The sequence below is a fragment of the Arvicola amphibius genome, chromosome 2 (genome assembly GCF_903992535.2).
Source record: "Arvicola amphibius chromosome 2, mArvAmp1.2, whole genome shotgun sequence".
Classification (NCBI taxonomy): domain Eukaryota; kingdom Metazoa; phylum Chordata; class Mammalia; order Rodentia; family Cricetidae; genus Arvicola; species Arvicola amphibius.
In genome coordinates, this window is record NC_052048.2 from 52,503,504 (window position 1) to 52,528,564 (window position 25,061).

The following is a 25,061-nucleotide window of genomic DNA, read 5'->3' on the forward strand; positions in this document are numbered from 1 at the left end:
TTTGGGTGGATGGCCTTAGAACAGGAGCAGGACACCTGAGAACACTAGAGAAAGCTTGGGAGACAGAAGCCTGCAAGGGGAAGTGGGGGTAGGAGGTCTGTGCTCTCTTCCAGGGCAGGTTGCCCCAGGGTCCGCATTCACTCACCAGTTCAGATGGAATGTCAGGGCACAGGATCAGGGATTCCAGGCAGCCCAGGGTCGCAGCCCAGACAAAAGGGCCAAGGTGGGGGCAGGGCGGGATCTGATTATATCTCTTAATATACCAAAGTGATAGGTCTCTAAGTGTAATAAAAGTTGTCCTGAGGTGGATAGGAGTTTGGACTAAGTGGTCCCATCATCGTAGATTGACAGTCCTAATTGGGCAAAAGGCAGCTGCAGGACAGTGGGCAACTGTCTCACCTCAGTGCCCTCTGGCATTGACATTGAACTTCCTGTAAGGCTAGAATACCAATAACGGGCCTGATATAATACCTGACACAGAGTGATGCCCTCCATGTTCTTAGAAGTTACCTGAGTCACAGTTGACATATGTGCCTGGGGTAAGGCCAAGATTACTGCAGTGGAGAAGGAGACCCCATCTGTGTAGCTCTTGTCAGCTCTGTTAGGAGCTCTCAGAAGCACTGTCTTTAGGTTTGGGAATACATGTGTGAGTGTCACTGCATATGCATATGCAGTAGCTGTGCAAGCTTCGCTGCTTTTTCAACAATCTCGTGCCCAAACAGGATTCCCAATTGAAATAGGAGAAGGACCCTAGCTTGTGTCCATCTTTTAGATCAGTAGTAGTCAGGGTGGACCCCTCGCGATTCCCCTTCTCATGCTTCAGTATTAGGACCTCAAGTTAAGTATCTGTACCTTTCAAACAAGTTGGTTTCTGGATGGCTGCAATAGTAGCTCCAAATATCTACAGGAGCCTTGGTCTCTGTGCCTATAGTTCCCCACTATGGTGGTTAATCTAAGTTTATTTTCTTTTCCTGCTGTTTTCTGTCCACATCCAGACTACACTGTTGTCTCATTAACATTTGACACAGAATTGTACAACTTCAGGTAAATATACATTGAGATTTGAGTTGGAATCATTTGCTTCTGATGACCTCATTAGCTATGTTAAAGTATATCTACAATCAGACTTTTCCAGATCACAGAGCACAGGGTTGTTTACTTATATGTCACATGGTCTGGGCTTGGTGTCTCAGCATCAAAGGAAGAGTCTCAGGTCTACTGGACACCATGTTCTGCTCCTGCCTAATGAGCAAGCAGAAGTGATCCTCTCAAGAGGGAATTCTACATAGAAAACCTTACCATCAGGAGAACACTCTGGCCTGGTCTTCCCAGTTGCTATGTGGTGTGGATAACTCAGGGAAACTGGGGATAAGAGCTCTAGAGTTGTTGTAATGTATTCTTCTAAACAGTTAGAATGTCAGATCTGTGGTAAACTTGAATAACGTAAAAAGGCCGTCCTGTTCCTTGTATTACATTTCCAGTACCGGCACCATGTTAGTGGCTTGACACACAGTTAATCCTTGGAGCTGGGGACAGTTATGATTCACATATACTTCTACAAAGTAGGACAGCAGCCACCCAAAAGGCACCATTAAGTGGCATGCGGTACTATTCTATCCCTGCTGTTGGTATGGAGACTTTTAATCCATGACTTGTTTGACAGTGCACAGCCGTTCCTAGTGTGACAGTGAATGTGTTTCTCCTTCCAGTCTTCCCGACTCGATTGCTTTTTCTTACTGTCTTTTATGTGCATGAGTTCTACAGTGAGTTCAGGTTGTGTGTTCCTGTCCTGTGAGAAGAAATTTGTAAATGACTGTCCCACCTCTCCAGAGGCTGCGGTTTATCCTCCTGATGTGGGCTCCACATTACAGAGGCTACCACACCAGAAAGGATGGCTTCTGGGACAGAGAGATGGGCTCCTGATTATAGAAGTCTACTCCAACTCCAGGACCCATGCTTTCCCATGGCTTTAGTTTTCGTTTGTTTCTTTGGTGTTTGTTTGTTTGCTTGAGACAGGGCCTCGTGTAGACCAGGCTTACCATCCTTGTAGCCAAGAGTTGCCTTGAACTCCCGATTCTCCTCCTTCTGTCTCCTAAGTGGAGCTCCCCAGCCTCTTTCCCATGGCTTTGAAAGAAAGAATCTTGTAGTTAGCTTTCCACTAACAACATTTCTGTCTATTCCTGTGAGAGAAAAAGTTAGGGATACACCGTAGCTCTCACTGAATGCCATCACTATCTTGTGGACAGGATAGTCCACTGTGTGCCTCTTTGACTGTTAATTAGCTGCTGGGCCTTGTGGTCTGCTTTACCTCTGTGCCCAGTCTTTCCAGCAAAATGTAATAGTCAGAGCTCAGAGGAGTTTGGCAAGGAACAGGTGACTTCTGAAGCAAACACTGTAGCAATAATGGCTGGTGGTTAAAGGCTGCTTGGCTTCACTGTACTGAAGTGTGGAACCCGTCTTGCAGACTGCATATTGCTCTTCTCCCTAATTAAAGGGTACGGGAACTGAGGACCAAAGAAATTAATTAATTCATGCTTCTAATGAGTGTCACAATCAACACTTTCAGTTTAAAGGTCAAAGTCAACCTACTGTATGAGTAGAATTTTATAGATCCTCAAAGGTAGGTTCCTGAGTTAAGAATCTCTGTAGCCACCTCTTCCTTTTGACCAGGTATTTTGTTGTATATTGCAAGAGGGTTCTTAGTATGAGGATCAAGGGCAAATGTCTGAGTGCTCAGTCTGAACAGTGGAATGGGCTGCTCGCAAAGGAGGCAGGTTTCAAGCTTTAACTGTCTGACCTCCCAGGTCCTGTTCAGTGCTAGGGTTTCCTTGTTCCTGAGTCTCCTTGACATTCCCACACCATGTGCTGTGCCTTTCTCTGCAGTGGAGGCGGGAAACGTACACAGCTGTGAGTTTTATGTTAAACTGCTCAGCCTTCTGCTCTTACAGAGTAAATCTACTCAGAATCTAACAACTATTATGGAGGGGAAATTAGATTTTCATCTCTTCTCCTATTTTTAGTTTTGAGAGGCTTGTTCAGTTCCTTGTTCTAGACAATTGTGAGCACTGTGCCCCGCCATTATTAGAATTATTAGGAATGTGCTTTACAATGCACGTGCTGCTTGGTGAATTTATAAGCATTATTCTGTGTTCGAGGCAAACAGTTGGTACTTGTTAGGAATAAATTGTCTAAGGGGAGAAAATTGCAAATGTACAGCTTTCCTCTCCCTTCTCAAAGCCCTTGCCCTTGTCAGACAGGGCTCAGCAGTACCTGCCCTGAAATGAGATCATTTTGGTATCTTCTAGAACTTTGCTTCTCTAATTATTTCTAGAGTGTTGTCAACCAAAACACTATGGGAATTTAACAAATGCACTAACTATCCTGAAAATCTATGCCTTCGCTGGTGCAGCATCAGTTAAGGCTGTACTACTTTTTTTAAGACAAGAATTTTCTTCTCTTCTATGTTTCATGACTCATCCTTTCTTAGCTCATCTTTCTTATTCTTTGAAACTTTCTCTCCAGAGAATAAAAAAAGCTTTCTTCATTATTTTTCCCCTTCTTATTCACACGGACTCAACTTTAAATAGAAGAAGTGGTGTTGGTTCTCCTACAGGAACTGGTAGTGAATTTCTCTTCTGCACTGAATTACACTGGCCTCTAGTGGATGCCTGTCACAATTAGACTCTATGTTGATTGGGTTTCACTGTAAGATGTTTTAATAATTTGGGGGAATTTATATAGAACAATATAATCAGGATTTCTGAGGAGTTGAAATCGATATCATCATGAATGTAATTAAACAGTGTGAATAGTTCCGGACTATCAACACACTTAACAAACTTAGATTATGCTTTTCAGTCTTTAGAAATGGGAGAGCTGAAGAGATGGCTCACAGTGTGCAGGCTCAGTTCTTAGCACTAACATGGCACCTTCCAGTGCTGTAACTCCACTTCTAGGGGACCCAGTTAGTGCCCTCTTCTGGCCTCACAGACTCCTTCACTCATATGATGTACATGAATTCATGCACGCCCATACACACACACAAACAAGTAAGTAAATAAGTCTTTTTTTGAAGAAATAAAAATAGAATTGTGCAGTTAATAACTTAATAGATTTATACTAGAAAAGGCAAGGTGTGTATACCAATCTCTTCAGAAAGCATTCTAGTTACTCTTTTCAGAGACACTGTAAGACATTATAGCAAACTCCCTTCCATTCCTCGCTCATGACTCCATTTAGATAGAAGAACAGATGAAATAAGTGACTAATATGAACCAAAACAGCATCACAGTGGAGTTTCCCTGTGTAAATTTAAGAAAATCATTCTGTTACAAAATGGTAGCTCTCCACCGACCCTGGCATGTGCAGTTGAGTGTACATCAACACAACACAGGACCAGTTTCAACTGAGATGCATCTGTACGTGGTAATGCACTTCTGCTTCTTGACCATGAGTCATAAAATGAAGTCCTATCTGTGTTCTATTGGAAGAACTACTAATCTCTCACTTAAGAGACTACTCTGGCCACCCAAACAACAGCTTAACCTTAAATTGTTTGCTGTTGCTGCTTCCGGGTCTCTTAGGAGGTCATGTAAGAAGCTAGTCAGGCTTCCTCTCATTGAAAACTTGTCTGTTTGGAGCTGGAGAGTCTGCTTCCAAGATGACTCACTTGACAGCTGATGAGAAGAGTTGGTCCTTTGCTAAGTAGAACTCTGTCCAGCACCCTGAAGGCATGACAGTTGTTTTCCTCAACATGAGTGGTTTCAACTCAGGATCTTTAACACCTAGTGCTAAAACTGGTGTGGCGCCACCTCCACCCTTTCTGCTCATGAGAAGCACATTCTATGTCTCGACTGTGCTCCTGCTAGAGAAGAAAAGCTAAACACGACTCCTCTAAGGGAGGGTCACTGAGAATGTGTGGACCTATTGGAAACTGTCAGTTATCTCAAGTTTAACCATTGTGTCTGCATATATAGAAAGCACCATTTAGGCCGAGGACTTGAGCCAAATCAGACTAGTGGGGTAACTGAAGGTATTACGGTAAAAAAAAAAAAAAATGGTGCAAAGTAACCTGATGTCATAGCTTTGCAACCAGACACGGGTATGACCTTGGTCACCTGATATTTCTGTTCTGTATGCTCTCTGTACAAAATATAAACTGATTGTATTTCTTATAGGACTGTGATAAGATTTAAGTTAATGTCCAAAACAATACCAAAAAGCACTTTAAAAGTGACTGTTATCTGTTTACTGACCAGAGAATGTTACTACTTCCTTTAACATTAGAATTACTTCTGTCATATGTGAATTTGTGTTGTAACTCCTCAGCCCTTCTTCTTAACCTAAGAAAACCCTTGAGAGAGATGTAAATTCTGAAGCCTGAGGAGAGTGGCAGGAACATGAGGAAAGAAGTGTATGCATGTGTGTATGTGTGTGTGTACGCACGTGTGTACGCATGTGTGTATGGAATGCCTGGGGTGAAGCTTACACATAGGAAACCCTGAAGGTAGATGTGGTTCTTGTCTATGTTTTCTTTAGTAAACTCTGTTTTTTTATGGTAGATTTCTGGTTTTGAAAAATGGAAAAATCAGGGCATTTATTCCCATGTAACATTTGGGTGGTGTCCTAGTAAATTTTCTATTCCATTGAAAGGACACCATGACCAGGGCATGTTACAGAAGAAAGAGTTTATTGGGGTAAGTCCATGACCATCAAGGTGAGGAACATGGTGGTGGCAGGCATGGCGGTACAGACCATCTGATTCACAGCAGGAGGCAGAAGATGGGCTTGCAGGGTGACACAAAGACACAAAGAGAGAAAGAGAGAGCATGCACAAGCAAAGTTCAAATGCCATGGATTTTTTTTTCTTTTTTCTTTTTTTGGTTTTTTGAGACAGGGTTTCTCTGCAGCTTTTTTAGAGCCTGTCCTGGAACTAGCTCTTGTAGACCAGGCTGGCCTCGAACTCACAGAGATCCGCCTGCCTCTGCCTCCCGAGTGCTGGGATTAAAGGTGTGCGCCACCACCGCCCGGCGAATGCCATGGATTTTTGAAACCTTGAAACCCACTCCAGTTGACATACCTCTGAAAAGGCCACACTTCCGGATCCTGCCCATAGTTCTACCCAGGCATTCAAATATGTGAATCGATGGGGTCACTCTCATTCAGCCCTCCCAGACGGATTCAGTAAAAAGCCATTTTTAAAACTGCCATGCCTTCTCTGATTTGTCCTCTCCTTCTGTTGTCTTCGTCCATGACTCAATTAGTTATTTATTTTCAGCATTTGGAACCTGTTCTTTAACCTGAGAATCAGCAATCTGTAATTTAGTCAGTCCTCTCTGGTGCCCTCAGAAGATGCCTGCAACTTCAGGGCACCCCACACATCTATAAAGACTGTCTTTTTAAAGAATAGCATGAAGCGGAACAGTTCCTAATCTCGGATCAGTCTGGGCAGAAGTCACTGTCTTCCAACCAGCTGGCAAGAATTTTGCAATGCATTTAGATGACACAGTGTGAAAGAACACTCTACTGACCATACTGTGTGGCAGACACTGACATTAAAGAAGACATGAGCTAGGCAAAACAAGTGAGACCAGGGAGATACCCTCAACTAGTTCTGTCTGAAGTGAGAACTTAGGCGTTACTTTCATGGTCATCTTGCAAAGAAAAGAGGCAATTCAGGTCATTGATCACAATATCTCTGTCAGTCCAGTATATTTCAACTTTTGTAAAGTTGAATAAAAATAAAATAACCATTAAAAATTACTTGTTGGAGCCAGGTAGTTGTGGTGCATGCCTTTAATTCCAGCACTTAGGAGGCTGAGACAGGTAGATCTCTGTGAGTTAAGGCCAGTCTGGTCTACAGAGCTAGTCCTGATAGCCAAGGCTGCATAGAGAAACCCTGTGTCAAAACAAACAAAACTTGGAGTCAGAATAACGGAAAACCACAACTGATCAAAATGTAGAGAACATTGTACTCAACCACAGTTGATACATCTATAACATAGCAGCACAGCTCCTTCACCTAAGGCTTGGGCAACATCCAGTTCTAAAGGGCTTAGACTTCATAATGCAGGAATTTTCACTAAGTTCAGGGGCTAGTGACGTAATGGTTCACTTAGCTCGGGGTATATAAAAGAGACTTTACTTAAGAATGAATTGATAATGATGGTGTGCTTTGGGGTTCAGGAACCTGGCACCAGCATCTCTGGCTCTCTCCCATCCTGAAATCAGAAATGACATGGAGAGAAGAAATGGTTACCTGACTGGGGTGGTGAGGGAATGAAGAAAGGACAGACACTAAGGAAACAACAGTCACATAAAACAAAAACACTTGGGTCAGATGGGCGGTCTTCACTGATGGATCCATATCTACTGCACCACAAGCCCAGTCTCGGCATGTTTACTGTGTATTCACAGGGGCGGAGTCTCTCTAGGCCACCATTCCTGGCTGTGAACATCCAGAAGGAAGCTGTGGTTGCTAGTTTCTGTTCTCATTGTTCAGTCATCAGTAAATACTCAAAGAAGAAGGCTTTGCTGGTTTCAAACCTGACCTGTATGGGAAAGGTTTTGCCAATTTCCTGTGGGTCCAAGGCCTTGATCCTTGTCCTGGCTTTGCCCATGTCCACAAGACACATTCACTCAGCACTGCCTCTGCTCCCTACACTGTTGGAAAAGGCCATCTGACAGCTGGAGAATTTTACCAAAGGCCACAGAAGTTGACCATTGGTGGAAGAAGATGTAAGTAACTGTGTACATTTGACCCTGAGATGGAGAGAGTAGTGTTCAGTTTGGAGCGAACATGGGAACTATTTCGCCAGCATAATTTGCTCCAGATAAGCTATGCTGACATTTGCTGAACAGCTTAGTAAATAGATCAGGCTTCCACACAACAGGTTACAGCAAAATCGACAGTGATAGCAGTAATTTCAGAATGTTGTCTTCAGCAGAGGTTGTCTTTTGATGACAGTGCTGTTTGATGCTGAGAGAATGGCCCAAGTTCTATGGTTTCCTTTCCTCCTGGTGTTACTAGCAGGTGTGAGCCCTGCCTGAGCATTTTAGGGGACCCCCAATTTAAATGGAATATTGACCTCCATAATTACTGTTGTTTCTTCCATTTTCTGTTAATTGATTTAAACTTAGGATCCTAAAGAATATTAACATCAGTGGTAGGTTTTTAGTTTAAGACCCTGGCCTTGGGGTAGTATAAGAAATCACTTTATTTTCATGAGCAGTGAAGTTAGCAGTGATTTTAGGGATTGCACAGGAGACTTGTTGTTACTAAGAGATTTCTCAGGAAACTAAACTTCACAAAAATACTTGTGATACTTATTATAAATACAATAATACGGGCTAGAGAGATGGTTCACTGGGCAAAGGCTCTTGCTGCCAAGCGTAACAACCTGAGTTGAACACTGGGATCCATATGGTGGAAGGAAAGAGCTGACTCCCTAAAGCTGTCTTCAGACTTCCACATGCAGGTAAGCACAAACGCTCACACATGCACGCACGCACACATACACACAGCAGAGGACAATAGAGGAAGTTCCCATGTCCTCCTCTGGCCTCTACATGCATGCTCATGGTGCCCAGTACCCACCACATGTTCATCCATGTATATATCTTACCTACCATACATACACACTCAGGGAAGAGTAATTTTAACAGAAACTCTAATCTAGACGTAGTCTGTAAGCCACTGAGGTTTAAAGTAGACGTTGTTTTCACTCTTCCCTGTCAGGTATTTATCTGCCCGGGTTTTGATAGGAGTTTGTATTGAGCCATTGTTTTTCTAGAGATCTAAATGATCCACTTGGTTTATCTGAGCAGATGTATGAATAGTCATAGTCATCATAGCCCACCTTCATCTTGCATTAGACTGGTTATTTACAGAAACAGTGGGTTTTGCTATTAACTAAATTTATCTTCATTTCTCTGTGGTGTGAAATGTGAATCTGTGCAGGCCTAAGTTTTGGCTCTGTCTGCTTAGCTAGATTTTTTTTTTAATTGAAGTCAGTCATGAATAAAGGAGAAGAAATTACAAGAAGTAATTGTTTTTCTTTTCTTAGGAACAGATAGCCTGTGGAGGCCATTATGTTGGAAGAATAGACAGATAGACTGCCTGTTTATAGATTAATAAATGGGTCCCTCACCAAGTTTCTAGTTCTATGGGTGTTCTCTATATCAATTCCCCAGCTAATGGTGAAGGAGTACACATGCTCACATTCATCAAGATGACATAAGTCTGAGATGATTGGACAATACTGCTCACAAAGAATGAGCCAATAAATATTCTTAATCTGTACCAGTGTAGTTCGGCTCTCATACAAATAAAATATAGTGTTCTGGTTTAATTTCTGTTGCTGTGATAAAATGCCTGACAAAAAGGAACTTAGAGGAAAGAGCTTTTCACCTTATAATTTTAGGTTATCACTCATCCTTATAAGGAAGTCAAGGCAAGAACTCCAAACAGCTATTCATATCACATCCACAGTCAAGGGCAGGGAGGAATGAATGTGAATGTTCTGTTTGCTTATTCAGTTCTATTTCTCCATTCTTAAAGTTCATGACCCACTGCCTAGAGAATGGTGCTGCCCACTGTGGTCTGGGTGTTCCCATATCAATTAAGTTAATTAAGACAGTCCCTCACAGACATGCCAGTTGTAGACAGTTCCTCCTTGAGACTTGATGTTGTGTCAAATTGACATATATAAACTGACCATCAAATACAAATGCTACTTTGTGAGTAATGAGTGTTATTCATTAATAGCAAGTGTATTTTGAGTTTGGGAGGCATTTTTCTTACCAAAGTGTTGACAGAGATTTCTGTCCCGCCCACTTCTGCAGCTGTTCAGTCCCAAAGAAACACACAGAGGTCTACATTAACTATAAACTGGTTGGCCTATTAGCCCAGGCTTCTTATAACTCTTATAACTTATATTAGCCCATAATTCTAGTCTGTATTAGCCACGTGGCTTGGTACCTTTTTCGGCGAGGCAGTCACTCTTGCTTCCTCTCTGTTTAGGTGACAACTGCAGACTGCATTTTTCCTCTTCCCAGAATTCTCCTGTTCTCGCTGCTACGCCTCTACTTCCTGCCTGGCTGCTGGCCAGTCAGTGTTTTATTAAAATACAAGTGACAGGGTACAGACCATTGTCCCACAGCACCAAAGTATTGCTTCTTATTTTGGTGGGAGAGACAAATTTAAGCCTGTGAATATGTGAAGGTCACAGGACAATTTCTAGAAATCAGTTTTTCCCTTCTACCTTGTTATAAGGCAGGATCTCTCTTGTTTCTGTCACTGTGTTGTGCACTCCAGTCTAACTGATCCACAAGGTTCCAGTTAATCTTCCTATCTCTACCTCTTGCCATAGGGATGTAGTAATTACAGATATGCCACCACATCTAGCTTTTTACATGAATTCTAGATCTTGAACTCAGGCTCTTGGGTTTTTTAATACCTACTGAGCCCTCATTTCTTAAAAGTCCCATTTGTGCTGGTTGGGTTTTGTCAATTTGACAGAATCTGACATATCTGGGAAGCATGAATCTTAATTAAGAAAATACCTTCAAAAGATTGTCTTGTAAACAAGTCTATTAAGTTGTTTTTGATGTGGAAGCCCCACCACCACCACTCTGTGTGATGTCAACCCTGGACAGATGGTACTGAACTGTATAAGGAAAGCAGGCTATCCAGGACATGAGGAGCAAGCCAGGGAACAGCTGTCCTATGTGCCCTTTGCTTCAGTTTCTGCCTCCAGGTTCCTGCCTCAAGTTCCTGTCCTGCCTTCCTTCAGTAGTGCCCTGTGAAGAGGAACTGTGAGCTGAAATAAACCCTTTCCTCCCCAGGTTGTTTTGTGTCATTGTGCTTTATCACAGCAATAGGAAGTTAGCTAAAATACCACTTTAACGCTCATTTCTTAAGTGAAGCTTATATGTCTGTCTTTATAAAAAAAAAAAAAAAAAGAAAAAAGAAAAAGTGACCTAGTGGTATAAAAGTTGTAACATTTCTTCCTTCATATTTTTAAGCTTAGATGACTCTGTGGCCAAATTCTACATGGTGGTAACTCCTACAGGAGCTATTGCAGACACTCCACAAAGGAGCCAAATATGCCATTCTGAATGTCCAAGTGGTTTTTATAATCATGGCACTAGCTCTGATTCTAGTTCCAAAGAACATAGGAAATGTCTCTGTAAAAGATACAAACACATCTGAGTTGTTCTCCTGAATTCTGTGTGTTCTTCAGTTCTTTAACCCAAGCCTAAACAACATATCTATCTTCAGGGAGTTTTCCTGGCCTTGAAATCCTGTAAGTAATTGACTCATTCATCCACTGCTTCTGTGTTCGCTGGTGACCAGGGAATCGGCTGCATTCCATGCTGGCCAGCTCAAGGGCTTGTGGCTGCTCTTCCTGGATGAAAGCTTTCTTCAGATACCATCAATTTAGAACAGATAGAGAAAGAATGGGCATCTCTGTAGAGGAGGCTGAGGTCTTTGTCCCACATAAAGACAAATATCCCAGGTCTTGGACACTTTTCTTGAGAACTCTCTAGTGATTGGATTTCCAACACATTAATTCTTCAGAAAGTGATTAAATTGGGGTATTGTAGTTATAACACAAAGGGTTTGCTAAAGCTCTCGGATTGAGTATCCAAATTATCTGACCAGAAGGTGTTTTTGTTCGGGGAATATAGCTTATGCCTAGTGCGTTACAGAATGTACTTTGGAAAACTTGCACTTAAGGGAATGTGTATTTGGGTAGAAAAAATGTGAGTTTAGAATTTCTGTGGTGCAATATTCCACATTGTTTTCTACCTGTTAAACTAGCATTCATACTGGAAGGTTGCCTGGGCCTGTGTAGTTCTGGGAGTCCATGTTTATTTTGTTTATCTACACCTGAACATAAATATTAATGAGATTGTTGCTGTTTATTGGGGTGTGAATTGGATCTCTTTATAATTTCTTGGTAAAGGCCACTGGGGTGGGTACTAACAGACTAAAGGTTAGGTTCTAGTTATTCAGATATGTATTATACAACTTCGGAGCTAGGGGACCAACTATATAATACAGTTGTTTTAACTGGGGTATTCCCAAGGCAGCGCCCTCATGGAGCTAGGATTCAGCCCCATCATCTTATCAAGACAGTGTTCCAAATAGCCAGTTACAAAGTATGTTATCACCGTGGCCTCGGTGTCTCCCTTGCTACCTTGTCCTGAAAATCTGCATTCATTTTCTCTCTGCAGGTAGATTTTTGTCATTACAGTTTTCTTGATCCTAATTATAAATTAAACAGTATGAAAGGAATGGCTCTCCGTGTCACAAAGGGATCATCATCATGCACAGGAGGATCTTGTCAGGATTCTCCTGGCTCAGACCGCAGCCCAGGTTTTGAAGACCAAGACCTACTTTTCTGCCGCGATCGCCATCTTTAGCTCTTTCTAAACAGGCATAGCACACCAAAAACTCTGGAGAATTCTTTTACAACAAATAAAACATTTTAGGTTGTGGCGAACCAAAGCTCATTTGGTCTTTCCCTAGAGAAGAGCACGCCAATTGGTTGTCTAGTGCCAGATGACCATCCCTGAAAACGTGTGCAGATAGCATTGCATTAGGTTATGTTTAGGAATACAGATGTATGTACTATGCATGCTACAGCAGTTACTGCGAAAGAGAGGCCATGGTTTGAAGGAGAGTAAGGAGTGACATAGGGAAGGGCTTGGGGAACAGAAAGGGAAGGGAGAAATGTAATTATTTTGGAAAATTATTAAAACATCTTAGTTTTAATTGAGCAATGAAATTGAAAAGCAATATTTAGATACCTGGAAATAGGACTTGAAAATTGGTAGTGGGGCCAAAATAGAGTAGGGGCTCCTGCCTAATCACAGGAGTCACCAGTGATAAAGACAGCAGAGAGGATGGGACAGACACAGGGTTACAGGAAGACTGGCTTGGATCAAAGCTTATTCCATTACCCGCAGCTCTGTGAGCTGAAACATGGTTTTTAAAGCTTAAGTTTCCATGTATGTACAGATTTCTCCTGACACCAAGGAGGATTGGCACTTTATTACATTAATCCTCCGTGGAATGTTACTTGTACTCATGGGGCAGTGTCTCCCAGGAAAAAAGAATTTCCAGAGAGACCACGCAGATGCAGAACTAGTGAGTCCTGCTTCCTAGTTCCTTCCAGCTGTTCCCAGAAGTCAGACTGAATGGGAACTTGGCCTTCTATCAGAACTCTGTTCCTAAATGGTATCCCCATCAGATGGCCCAGGTGTGCTCATGTTTACAAAGGCTGAAGAAAATGGTTGTGTTTACTTTCATTGGTGAATTTAAAATACCCAAATATTGCTTGCTATGGAGGGGGATATAGAGGGCATTTTCTTTCAGGCTGAGATTTTTAGGATGTATTATGAACATATTGAAAGAATTTCTTTTTTCCTTAAATTAAAGGAGCAGAGGGAGATAGGGATGCTGTTTTTTAGAACATACTGGGATTTTTTTGTAGTTGTTTGTGCACGAATGCTTTCACTCAAACAAAGTGCAGTCAGCCCACAGTTAGAGTCCACCTCTCAGTATTAAACCAACATCAGAATGAAATCTTTGGGGGGAAAAAGTGTGTACTAAATTTTTGCATGCTTTTTCTTGCCATACACTGAAGAGATAAAGTAGAGTGTGTATTTGCCTGGCATTTGCGTTGGATGCTGTATTATAAATGGCCTACAGATGCTTTAAAGAACACGTGAGGACACTGGGAGGTGATATGCAAATATGTCATTTCACACAAAGAGTTCCAACATCTGCAGCTTTCCTCCTTCTGCAGCGTTGGGGATGGGGAGTCCTGGAACAGGTCCCTGTGGAATCAAGAGGTGAGTTCGCATTGACTCTGAGAAGGAACCACCAGCTGCAGAGCAGACCTGACTTGCCCTCCCAGATTTCAACGGAAGCAAATCCCGTCCCAGTTGAACTTATCTGTTGGTTTATTTGTAAGATTACAACAAAGCCTGAGATTGGATTCCTCACCTGAATACTTCCTTATTGACTGAATCCGTTTAGACTCCCCTCTAATTTAGCAGAGTATTTTTATTAGAGCCAGGCGTACAAACATCAATTATCTAAGCTGCATCTAATTTCCTTCGCCATTTATGTTCCTTCATTGGTTGCCAGTGGATTAGAAGACATGATTAGAATTCAGCAGGAAAATATCAACAAAAATGAGAAACCAACTCTTGAAAAAACAGATGCTTAGACAGGAGCAACAGTGTTCAGAATTAAGTAAGCATTTTAAAAAGGAGTCCTTATTTCACTCAATATAAACAAAATATATGCTTGCTTGAGTTTTATCAGCCTGATGCCCAGTGCAGTGGCACTAAATTAGCATGCCAAATTATAATGGACAGAAATAAAGCAGTAGCCGATTTGCTTTGTTCCATATCTATCTATCTATCTGTCTGTCTGTCTGTCTGTCTGTCTGTCTTTCTGTCTGTCTGTCTGTCTGTCAGTCTGTCTGTCTATCTGTCTATCTATGTATGTATATATATATAGAGAGAGATACTGCATTGTTATGTGTGTTTATGTATCCATGCATGTACATGTGCAGGTGTGCTAACCTGTGCATACACTTGTGGAGGTCAAAAGCCAACTTTGGTTTCTTCTCTTACGCTCCACCTCATATGTCTGTCTGTCTGTCTATGGTGGTCTTTCACTGAACCTAGAACTTACTGTTTCAACGAGGCTGGGTGACATTGAACCCCAGGATCCACTGACTCTGCCCTTCCATCATCAGGCTTACAGGTTCATGTTCATGCAGCCATGCTTATACAGCAAGCACTTTAGCCACCGAGCCCTACCTCCCACCCCCAGCCTGCTGTAGCATATTTTAAATGAAGTGTAGTAAGAGAACCATCCCCAAGACTGCTATAGCATATTTTGGATGCAGCATAGTAACAGAGCCTCCCCCAGCCTGCTGTATTATCTTTTAAATACAGCATAGTACTTAATCATTTGTAGCAGCCATCGCAAAATGGCCATGACTCAGAGAACCTTCTTTCACTCACTGCGATCACTGGTCAGGATGGAAAGAGAATAAAGAAAGCAGAGGTTCCATTTGTGGACTTGTGAATGGTATAGTTTTTGTCCTTGTTTTGTTTCGTTTCATTTTAAGGATTAGTAGTGGAGTTGGAATGGACGTACCTCTGTTTTGGTCTTCTTAGATAGCCTGGGTACCTGAGGTTGTCAGTGATGGCCAGAAAATAATGCAACATGGTCACCTTAAAATCTGAAGAGTGCTGTCAGAGAAATTGTAGAGAGGATTCAAGGAAAAGGGAGTGATGGCAGGAAGAGGGGGTGAAGGCAGGAAGAGGGGTGATGTCACCCTTGCAGTGGGTTTGAGAAGAGCTGAATGAAGCAAACCAAGTCCGCACCAGGAGTTAGTCAACTTACAGTCCAAACCAGCCCCCACTAGTTTTCTTAAGAAAGTTTATTGGAACACACACACACACTTTTTCATTTATGTAGTATCCCTGACTGTTGCTGCAATGACCAAGCTGTGTCGTTGAGAAAGAACCTGGCTCCCCGAGCCCAGAGGGTTTCTAATTCATCCTTAATGGAAAGTAACTAACTTCTGATGCACACTGCCGGCTGCACCAAGACTGCCAGTTCTTGCAGATGGCCCAGAATGTGGCACATGTATGGGAACAGACTCACTGGCATGAGCTGTGACAGCTGTGAACAGTGCTTAGTTTCTCCCCGAGACTCAGTTTGACCAAAAATGGAAGTAATACAGCTTGTCTTGTGAGTTTAATATAACTGTATTGTGAATGTTGGATACGCGTGAGTTCCCTACCCGGTCTTACTGAGGTCTACGTAGGTACCTGAAATGCTCAGGCTTCTCGGCGCTCACCTAACAGTGAACCCCAGGAGCCTTCATGGTCTGATGCTGAGGGCAGCCTCTCATTTCTCACACTCCAGCTCCTGGTCCAGGTTCTCTTCACTTTCTCAGAGACACAAGTCTTCCAGCCCCTCAGCCTTTCCCAGTTATGCCTCTTCTGGTCCTCTTTCCCTGCTGTTGGTCCACCTGCCATTTCTGTCTGTAGCTCTTGCTTACATAACGGAGAGGCCTGTCCACTCAAATGTGTTACCCTCTGGTTCTCTTGGTGTCTGTGCTTCTTAATTTCAGATGCAGATAAAGACCACTTTTGCCTGATTTGAATTATTTTCCCGCCACTCCAGATGGTTATAGGAGTGCCTAGCTCCGAGTGGACCCTCAAAGGTGTCTATTAAATAGATAGCCTGTTTTCTTTTGAGCAGTGACACATTGGCGTTTAATGAAAGAGACTGCTGGTACTACTAAAGAAAAAGAAGTATGTTTTTGGTTCAACATAATTTACATAATCCAACCTCATGTTTCTTCACCTCTGTGAGTCTCGACTGCTTTCATCTGCGAAATAAAGTGAATATTGTGTACCTCCCATATTGATAGCTGGATTAGCATAATCAATAAAAAACAATATTAAACCTTACATGTCTCAGGGTCTTATAATTTTGCTAGTATTAAAGAACGCTTGCTAACCATTAGGCTGTAGTGCCAATGGTTTTAACTACTCTCAGTTCCCTTATCTCTAAATTGGGGGTGAAAATTATACCTGCCTTGTATGATACTAATATGTCAGTCAAGTAACATAGTGAGCCTACCATCTCCTAGTAAATAGAGGAGTTTGTTTGTGAAACTTCATGTATTCATTCTTCTTTATGGGCTTCCCAGAAATGTGCAAGCTAAAGTAAGAATCTCCTTGGAAGTTAAGTTCACAACTCCCTTGTGCCCCCACCATCGTACGTGCACATGTGATATTACCACTCTGCATTAAGGGCATGCTCTGCTGGAGCAATAGCTTCAGGATTTTGGGAACATTGCAAACACTCGTATAGGAATTCATCTGGTGAGAACTCCTAATGTTCATCAACTGCAGCGGAGGGGTTCATTGTTGGGTTTTGTTTTTGTTTATTTTGGTGTTGAGGGGAGCTTAACAAATAGCAATAGCTTCGACTTTTGAAGTTCATTCTTTTTAATTATGGTGGCCAGCATGTGTTTTCAAATCCAAACGCAAAGGGACATTTGAGAGCTTATGTTTGGGTGGCCCAGCCACCTGCACAGCTGCCAGCTGTACTCTGCTGTGGGGTCAGCTGCCTGGGACCTGGGGACTTGGGCTCTATCTGGCACCTTCACTGCCTTCTTAGATGATCTTTACTTTGTGCAACAGTAAATAGCAACTCTGAGGATTCTCACCCAAAAGTTGGAAATGCCTCTGTCCATCTAAACACCTCAGAATCTGCTAGGAGCAGCTCTGAATATTTATAGCGAGCTACAGCACAGGTGGGGGAGGTGTGTTCTTGTTTTTGTCATTGTCATCGTTGTTGCTGTTGTTTTAAATTCTTCATGCCAAAAATCAGACAGACAGTAAGAAGTTAAAAGCTGCTTTTGCTATTATCATAGAACAGCAGCTTGTGGTTGTAAAATGAATGAATATGTGAAGCACCATTGAAAATGTGACATGCTTTATAAATGCTAAATAATAATAATGATGTCACAAGGCTTTCATTTTTAAACTGTCTTAATTTCATTCTCAGTTTGAGCTAGCAGATTACAGTAGTTAATTATAGAAATTGGCCCAAAGTGAAACCTTAAATCAGATTTCCATTAAAGTACATGACTGCAGCAAATTACTCTACAGTGAGGAAGAAGCTGAGAGTTGCAGAGTCTGCTAGGAGGGGATCTCCTGACCCAGCAAGCACCTTTTTCTGCCAGGCTCCATGGGACCCTCTGTGTCCTGAGCAGACCCATGTCCTAAGCCAGGCCACCTGTGTATATCTGCTGTCGCTTTTCCTATAGAAATGCTTCCCATGGAAGCTGCTGTTAATCCTTGCTGCCGTTCAGCTCTGAAAATGGGAGGAGTAGGCCAAAGAAACCACATTCTTGGCCCTGGCCCTCATTCAGGCCACATTCTCCTGCACTGTCTCAGGTTACCTCCCAGGTGAGGCTATTTCTCCAGAAGTTGCTTTGGGTGCCATCTCTGCCTCTGTCCTGGGGCTGAACACTGGCTATATGAGTTGCTTTCCTTTCAGAGACAGGCTGTTCTGTGAGGCGAACCTGTGTTTAATGTTGGACTCCTGCTGAGAACAGTGAGACACTATTATGTGAGAGGCTCATGGGACTTGACACCCACTGAGACAGTCACAGCTTGTGTTTGACACTCACTCCAGGGCATTCACCCACTAAGTGGACTTGTCACAGGGTCACAGACATCATCTCTCTCTCACACCTTCCACGGCTGCCTGGTTAGATGAATTCACTAAGTTCACGTGAGCCATATAGAACAATCACATAGTTTCAGATAGATTAAAGCACATTGACTCTCCATAACTCAGTGAGATGCTGACACATGAACTTGCCCTTACAGTGTAGAGGTCACAGGTACCAGTGTGCTTTACTGGAATGCCCGATTCTTCCTCATAAATGCTAGTGAGCGCCTCTACAGCTGTCTCTGACCCCATAGAGGCATTGTTGCTCATGAGTGCTTTTCTCCTGTTGCTCTGGCAAGTTCCCCTCCATCCCACAGTTATTTGGAAATGACTGTTCTACTAAGCATCAGTGCTAACAGCATTGAAGAGTTGTTATTAGAAAGCAGGCTTCTGCTTACCAGTCAGCCTGCTGTGAGTGGAAATGGGAGGTTTCTTTCTTGGGAGTGGCCCCAGTCCCTAACTGGCTTGAAAATATTGCTTATTTATTTTATTACTAAGCTGTTACCTTTTTATTAAGGTTTAGTCACTGTGCTCCTATTATATTATTGGAAAAGGTTTCCTATTCATAGTCTGGATAGTCAGTCTAATGATGTCATTGTCTTCTGGAGAAATCATGTATAAATATCATTAACCATGTACGCTGAGAGCAACTGTCTTAGTAGTGCACAGAAACCCTCGCATTGACACCCCTCTCCTAATCTTACATGGACCAGGGACTATTACTCTCATCCTACAGATGAGGAAGCCATATTCCGGAGAAGTTATGTAGCTTTACCAGGTTGTAGCCTCAGCAGCCAGCATGGATGAACAACCAGTAGATTGTGAGCTGGGCCACTGAAGTGTGTTAGCTTTGTTACCTTCAAGTCCAGATGGCCAACCTCGCTGTACTAATGGGCAGGATTTTTGGGATATCAGAACAGAAGGATAAGAATTCATGTAATGACACATTCTAGAGTTGAGTGCTATAGAAATGTGATGTGTTCTTTTCTCCTTTGTTGTCTGCAATTTATTTATCATATAGAGCCCATAGGATCTAAACTGGCATGCAACATATAGATACATGCTTTGCAATTAGTGTTGCATAGTGTAATTGCCACTGCATTGTTGGAGTTTTGATGCTTCAAGCTTGATGAAAAACTATTTTCTGTGGGTGTTATTAATTACTCTATGTATGAAGTATCTTCATTATCTCATTCTTTGTGTTAATTATACAGGATTTTTCTTATACCTATTTATCAAGTTAATGCAAGTACAATATTCTTTTTACCTGTGTGCCTCTGAATGTAGCCTCTGCACAAACAACTGAACATGATGGGTTTAAAATTTATGGACACATAAAGAATAGAAAAATAAGTACAAAATTTTTAAATGATACTTTCATTTGAAAATAAAATATTAAACCAGTTCCAAGTACCAGTGTTTAAGAAACCTAGAGGGCAGCATATCATAACCAGAGAACGGAGCAGAAACTGGACTCATTTTGGGATCTGTATGGGTTCATGAGACTGGGTGGTAATGTGTTAATAATGCTATTGGCCTGCCGTTATTCGTCACTGAAGCTTCAGTGATGTGGGAGAGTCTTCTGTTTGAGTTGATTTCATTGGCTAATAAAGAAACTGCCTGGCCCATTTGATAGACCGCCCCTTAGGTGGGTGGAGTAGACAGAACAGGAAGAGGAAGTGAGGTAGAAGGATCAGTCAGATGCCACACCTCTCCTAAGTGAGGCAGACCGCCGTGCCTCTCCTCAGAGAGAAGCCAGACGCGATGAAGCTCGAGCCCAAGATGGACATACGCTAGAATCTACCTGGTAAGGCACCACTTTGTGGTGCTATACAGATTATTAGATATGGGTTAGTCAAGATGTGAGTAAGAGGCTGGAAGTAATGGGCCAGGCAGTATTTAAAAGAATACAATTTGTGAGTTGTGATTTCGGGTCATAAGCTAGCTGGTGGCTGGGAGCCTGGCGGCGGGAAGCCGGCCCGCAGCCCCTCCACTACAGAATGGCACCCACGTGGATAACTGGATCCACAGAAAGCTTGAGAAAGCTTGGGAAAGAATAGAGTAAAGCTCTATTTTTCGGGTCTGGCAAGCAAGCGCTCTCATCTAAGAGAGGCTTCCTGACTCAGCTTCAGCTGCAAAACCCTGCAGCTCTTTTAAGAGATTCTGCTACGAAACACTTAAATGGCGTTGATAAAAGCTGACTGCATGCTTGTTTGTTTTCAGCTGTAGCAGGAAAAAAGTTGTGCTGTTTTAAAATGCTGGCGTTCTGGTCTGTACTGCCAGGGCAAACTCTGACTCTTTCAAGCAGGCGGTCCTGACTGTTGTTTGACACTGTTGCAGCTTGCTTGCTGGCAAGGACCCTGAAATGCCATAGGGTTGTGGCGATAAACATGACTCCTGCGGGTACCTCCGCCATGAGGCTAGAAAGCTAAAGCATGGGCTGGATCCAGCCGCCAAAGTTACGGCTTTAGTTCTACCGATTTTGGTGGGTAAATTAAAGACTTATGTGGTCACAAAAAGAGAGATATACAGTAAAAGAAAGATTCAAAGTTGAAGAAAATGTCTAAATGGTTTACAATGTATTAAAAGTATATGCAGGCTAGTTAAAGTTCTTAAAAGTAAAAAAGAAAAAGAAAAAAGGAAGTAGTTTGTTATGGTGGTACACACCTTTAATCCCAACACTTGGGAGGCAAGGTAGATTGACCTCTGTTACTTCAAGGTGTGGTAGCACACACCTTTAATCCGAATGCCTGGGAGGCAGAGACAGACAGATCTCTGTGAGTTCAAGGTGTGGTAGTACACACCTTTAATCCCAGAACTTGGAAGGCAGAGGCTGACGGATCTCTGAGAGTTCAAGGACAGCCTGGTCTGCAGAGTTATTCCAGGACAAAGATATACAAAGAACTTATCAAAAAATAAAAAAATAAAAGTAAAAATAAACGAAATAGAGGTTAAAATAAAGCCGTACAAAGATGGAAAATATACGGAGAATCTTGATACTGTATACTATTATACTCTCTTTGAATGTTTGAATGCTGAGGAAGAAGCAATAGCTGCTAAAAGATATTTGTTTACAAATGCTGCTGAACTAATCCAAGATAGATATTTTGAAAATACCTTGACTTCAGAATTTAGATCTAAGGATATGATGCTTTGGAAAGGAGTTTCTTTTGTTTTTACAGAAAATGAGACCCTGTGGATTGCTTCTATCCCAATATGGTATGATAGACCACGGCCTCCTGAAAGGTTGCTGTGAACACCTTCAGAAAATTACTTCACCCAACTGATGACTGAGATGAACCTGGCACACAGGTTACACGATGAAAGACCTAATTAACAGCGTCCCCATTCAGCAGGAAGCAGTTTGGAGAGAAATAACTGCGCCCATTTTCCCAAATATTGTTTATAAATGTTCTTTTACATTTAAAGGGGGATATAATATGGAGATGAGTAATTTGCATTGATATGGATTTGGCTTTAGTGATTTAAATTTAAGGTCAATTTTGTTATATGTATATGTATTTCTGATACTGATTAATGTATTGTGATTGTGTAGTTCATTTAAAAATGTAATGTATATAGGTTGTTAATGGATAGTTATCAATATTAGTAAAACTTGTAGTTATGTTAGTTAGATTTTCTAGCTATATAGAGATTTATTTAAGTTACATAGGCATTCTTCATATCTTTCAAAGACTACAGAATATCGCATTTTAGATGTTTTAATAACTTAAGGCTTTTCATGACAATGAGACACATCAGCTCCTGGCAGCACCAATCTACTTCAAGAGGAAGATGGGCATCGAAGAGGATCCTTATGGAGTTTGATAGCCACTTGGGCAAGAAACTGCTCTTGCCTGGACTGTTGGCAGAAACTGGACACAAAGAACCCAACGAGAGAGGACTGCTGAACTTGCCTAAATGTGAGATGATTCTTTGGGGTTCCTAATTCAAGAAAGAGTCTGCGAGACATTCTGAAGGACACAGCAGATAGTGACTGAACTACCTTTGAAATTTCCTGATCATGGAAATGTCTACTGGAAACTATGGGCCTGTAGGCTGAAGATGGATGCCCCAACAGTACAAAAGAACTTTGGGTGACTGTCCAGGCAGTGAGATGTCTCTGTCATTTCTAGAGTTTTGGAAGTAGCTTACTTCTTGTTCACCTAGGTAATATTGTGTCCTTCTGGAGTCTCTGATGGAGTTGAAGAATAGATAGATAGTTATAGTTGTTTTCCTTTGTTATGATAAAAGATAAAGTAGATATAAATATTGTACCTGTAATTCTTACTTGATAACTGTTTTGTTATATGTAATTTTACTATGTTAAAGTTAAAGCCTTCTTTTTATTGTTTAAACAGAAAAAGGGGAAATGATGTGGGAGAGTCTTCTGTTTGAGTTGATTTCATTGGCTAATAAAGAAACTGCCTGGCCCATTTGATAGACCGCCCCTTAGGTGGGTGGAGTAGACAGAACAGGAAGAGGAAGTGAGGTAGAAGGATCAGTCAGATGCTACACCTCTCCTAAGTTAGACAGACCGCTGTGCCTCTCCTCAGAGAGAGAAGCCAGACGCGATGAAGCTCGAGCCCAAGATGGACATACGCTAGAATCTACCTGGTAAGGCACCACTTTGTGGTGCTATACAGATTATTAGATATGGGTTAGTCAAGATGTGAGTAAGAGGCTGGAAGTAATGGGCCAAGCAGTATTTAAAAGAATACAATTTGTGAGTTGTGATTTCGGGTCATAAGCTAGCTGGTGGCTGGGAGCCTGGCGGCGGGAAGCCGGCCCGCAGCCTCTCCACTACACTTCAGTCTTGTGGCATTCTTGTATATTTTCAGTACTTCTTGCTATGTGTAAAAAGTAAGAGAAATTAAGAAGTACTTACCTATTTCAACTGTTACTTAACCAGTTGGTTTGAGACTGCTCTTCCCGAATTCTGATGAACCTTCCTGTTTGGCATTTCAGGTGGAAGCTATCCTCGTCAATATCTTTGGTGGAATTGTCAACTGTGCCATCATTGCCAATGGGATCACCAAAGCCTGCCGGGAGCTAGAACTCAAGGTGCCCCTGGTGGTCCGGCTTGAAGGTGAGTCCCAGGATCCCAGCACTAGAATCCCTTCCTCTGGCATGTGCCCAGCGTGCTCTAGGCCCACAAACTGCCTGAGGTGACAGGAAACTGGGCTTAATCAGGGGCAGCAGACTCAGTATTTCAGGACTTCTCTGGGCCGTCAACAGGTGAGTGCAGCTGCAGCTCCTCAGACGCTCACAGTGGACTTAGGTCAGTCCAGATTACCAGTTCCACAGCAAAGCCCTTGTATTACAGAGGCCAGTCTGATACCCAGCATATGTGTTCTCTTGTCTCATACATTCAATTCAGTCCTATGGTATAATCAGTTTATAAAGTAGGTCCAGTAAGAAAGCCACAGTAGCTAGATGTAAAATAGAAAATTGTAACGTTATAGTGCAATTAGTAAGTGAATTAGGCCGGGTGGTAATGATGCACACCTTAAATCCCAGCACTCAGAAGGCAGAGGCAGGCAGATTGCTGTGGATTCGAGGTCAGCCTGGTGTACAAAATGAGTTCCAGGACAGCCAGAACTACACAGAGGAACTGTATCTCGAGGGCGAGGAGGGTGGAGATTAAGTGACCAGTTTCTCTCTCTTAAGAGTCAAGCCAAGTAATATTTTTCATGATTGAAAAACTGCAAGAAACTGATACTGTGGAAAGGGAAACCAAAGATCAAGGGAGATTATTTGTATGCGTGTATATCTGTATATAGAATATCTTTGTACACATAGCTTTTACATCTTTAATAAGACCAGTGGTCGTATTTTACAGCTCCCTTTCCTACCTGTATCAGTGTGTTCTTCTGTATTAACTCCTGTATGACTCTGTCTTAAGAAGGTCTAGCCTAAGACACATGCATTTGGACATAGGAGGGGAGTGCCTTGGTTTTGGGGGGGTTGTTTTGTTTGAGGGGAGCTTTTTTTTTTTTTTAAATGGGATCTCACTATGTGGTCCAGGCTGGCCTTGAACTTGCTGTGTGACCCAGTCTAATCTAGAATTCAGAATCCTCCAGCTCCAGCCTCCCGAGAACTAGGATTCCAGGTGCATAGCACCACACCCAGGTGAGGTGTTTTTATCATCATCTCTTCATGTAGTTGTGAATTTCCTTGTTGATCCTGTAGTGAAAGTCTCAGGCAGTGTCCTTACGGAAGTGCTCTGGTGTGAAATAGGAAGGTGTCTCAATGAAGTTCTCATTCCTGCTATTTGCAGTTGCTCAGTGCTTCTCATGCTACGTTGAGTTCACCCCTGCACGTGGCATAACCTCATGCTCTGATAATTTATTTATTATAGTTATGCATATATTTCAAAGGTTGACACATTTTGAAATACAGTGCCACCAAATCTACGTTTGTTACTGTCAACAACACTTCTATCAGGACAGCTCTCGAAGTATTGGGAAGCTGTCAAGTTCACAGTGGCAGAGCCATTTTCAAGAGCTTCAAATTTTAGTTTAAAATATAAAATAGTTGTTGTCCTTTAAATGACAAGCTCACTTCACTCATTTGAGAAAATATCTCAATATAACCAAGCCTGAATAGCACAGGGTGTTGATTGGTCTCTGGGGAATGTGACTCACTCAGGCCCATGCTTCTGTGCAGGAGCACATCCCTAGAGACAGCCACCATAGTTAATCAGGTAGCCTAGCCCTATGCCCAGGTGCAGAAGTGCTTCCTGTAAATGTCTGGTTTGATTGAGTAG

The 25,061-nt window shown here is 42.2% G+C and overlaps 1 protein-coding gene across 1 annotated transcript in view; it reads left to right on the plus strand.

Moving 5' to 3' along the window:
• The window catches only part of Suclg2 (succinate-CoA ligase GDP-forming subunit beta), a 274,301-nt gene that overhangs the window by 227,096 nt on the left and 22,144 nt on the right, over positions 1 to 25,061 (plus strand). The window contains exon 10 of the mRNA XM_038318482.1: positions 23,261 to 23,381. Coding sequence (XP_038174410.1) covers positions 23,261 to 23,381 — 121 coding nt within the window. The remainder of the gene's footprint in view (positions 1 to 23,260; positions 23,382 to 25,061) is intronic.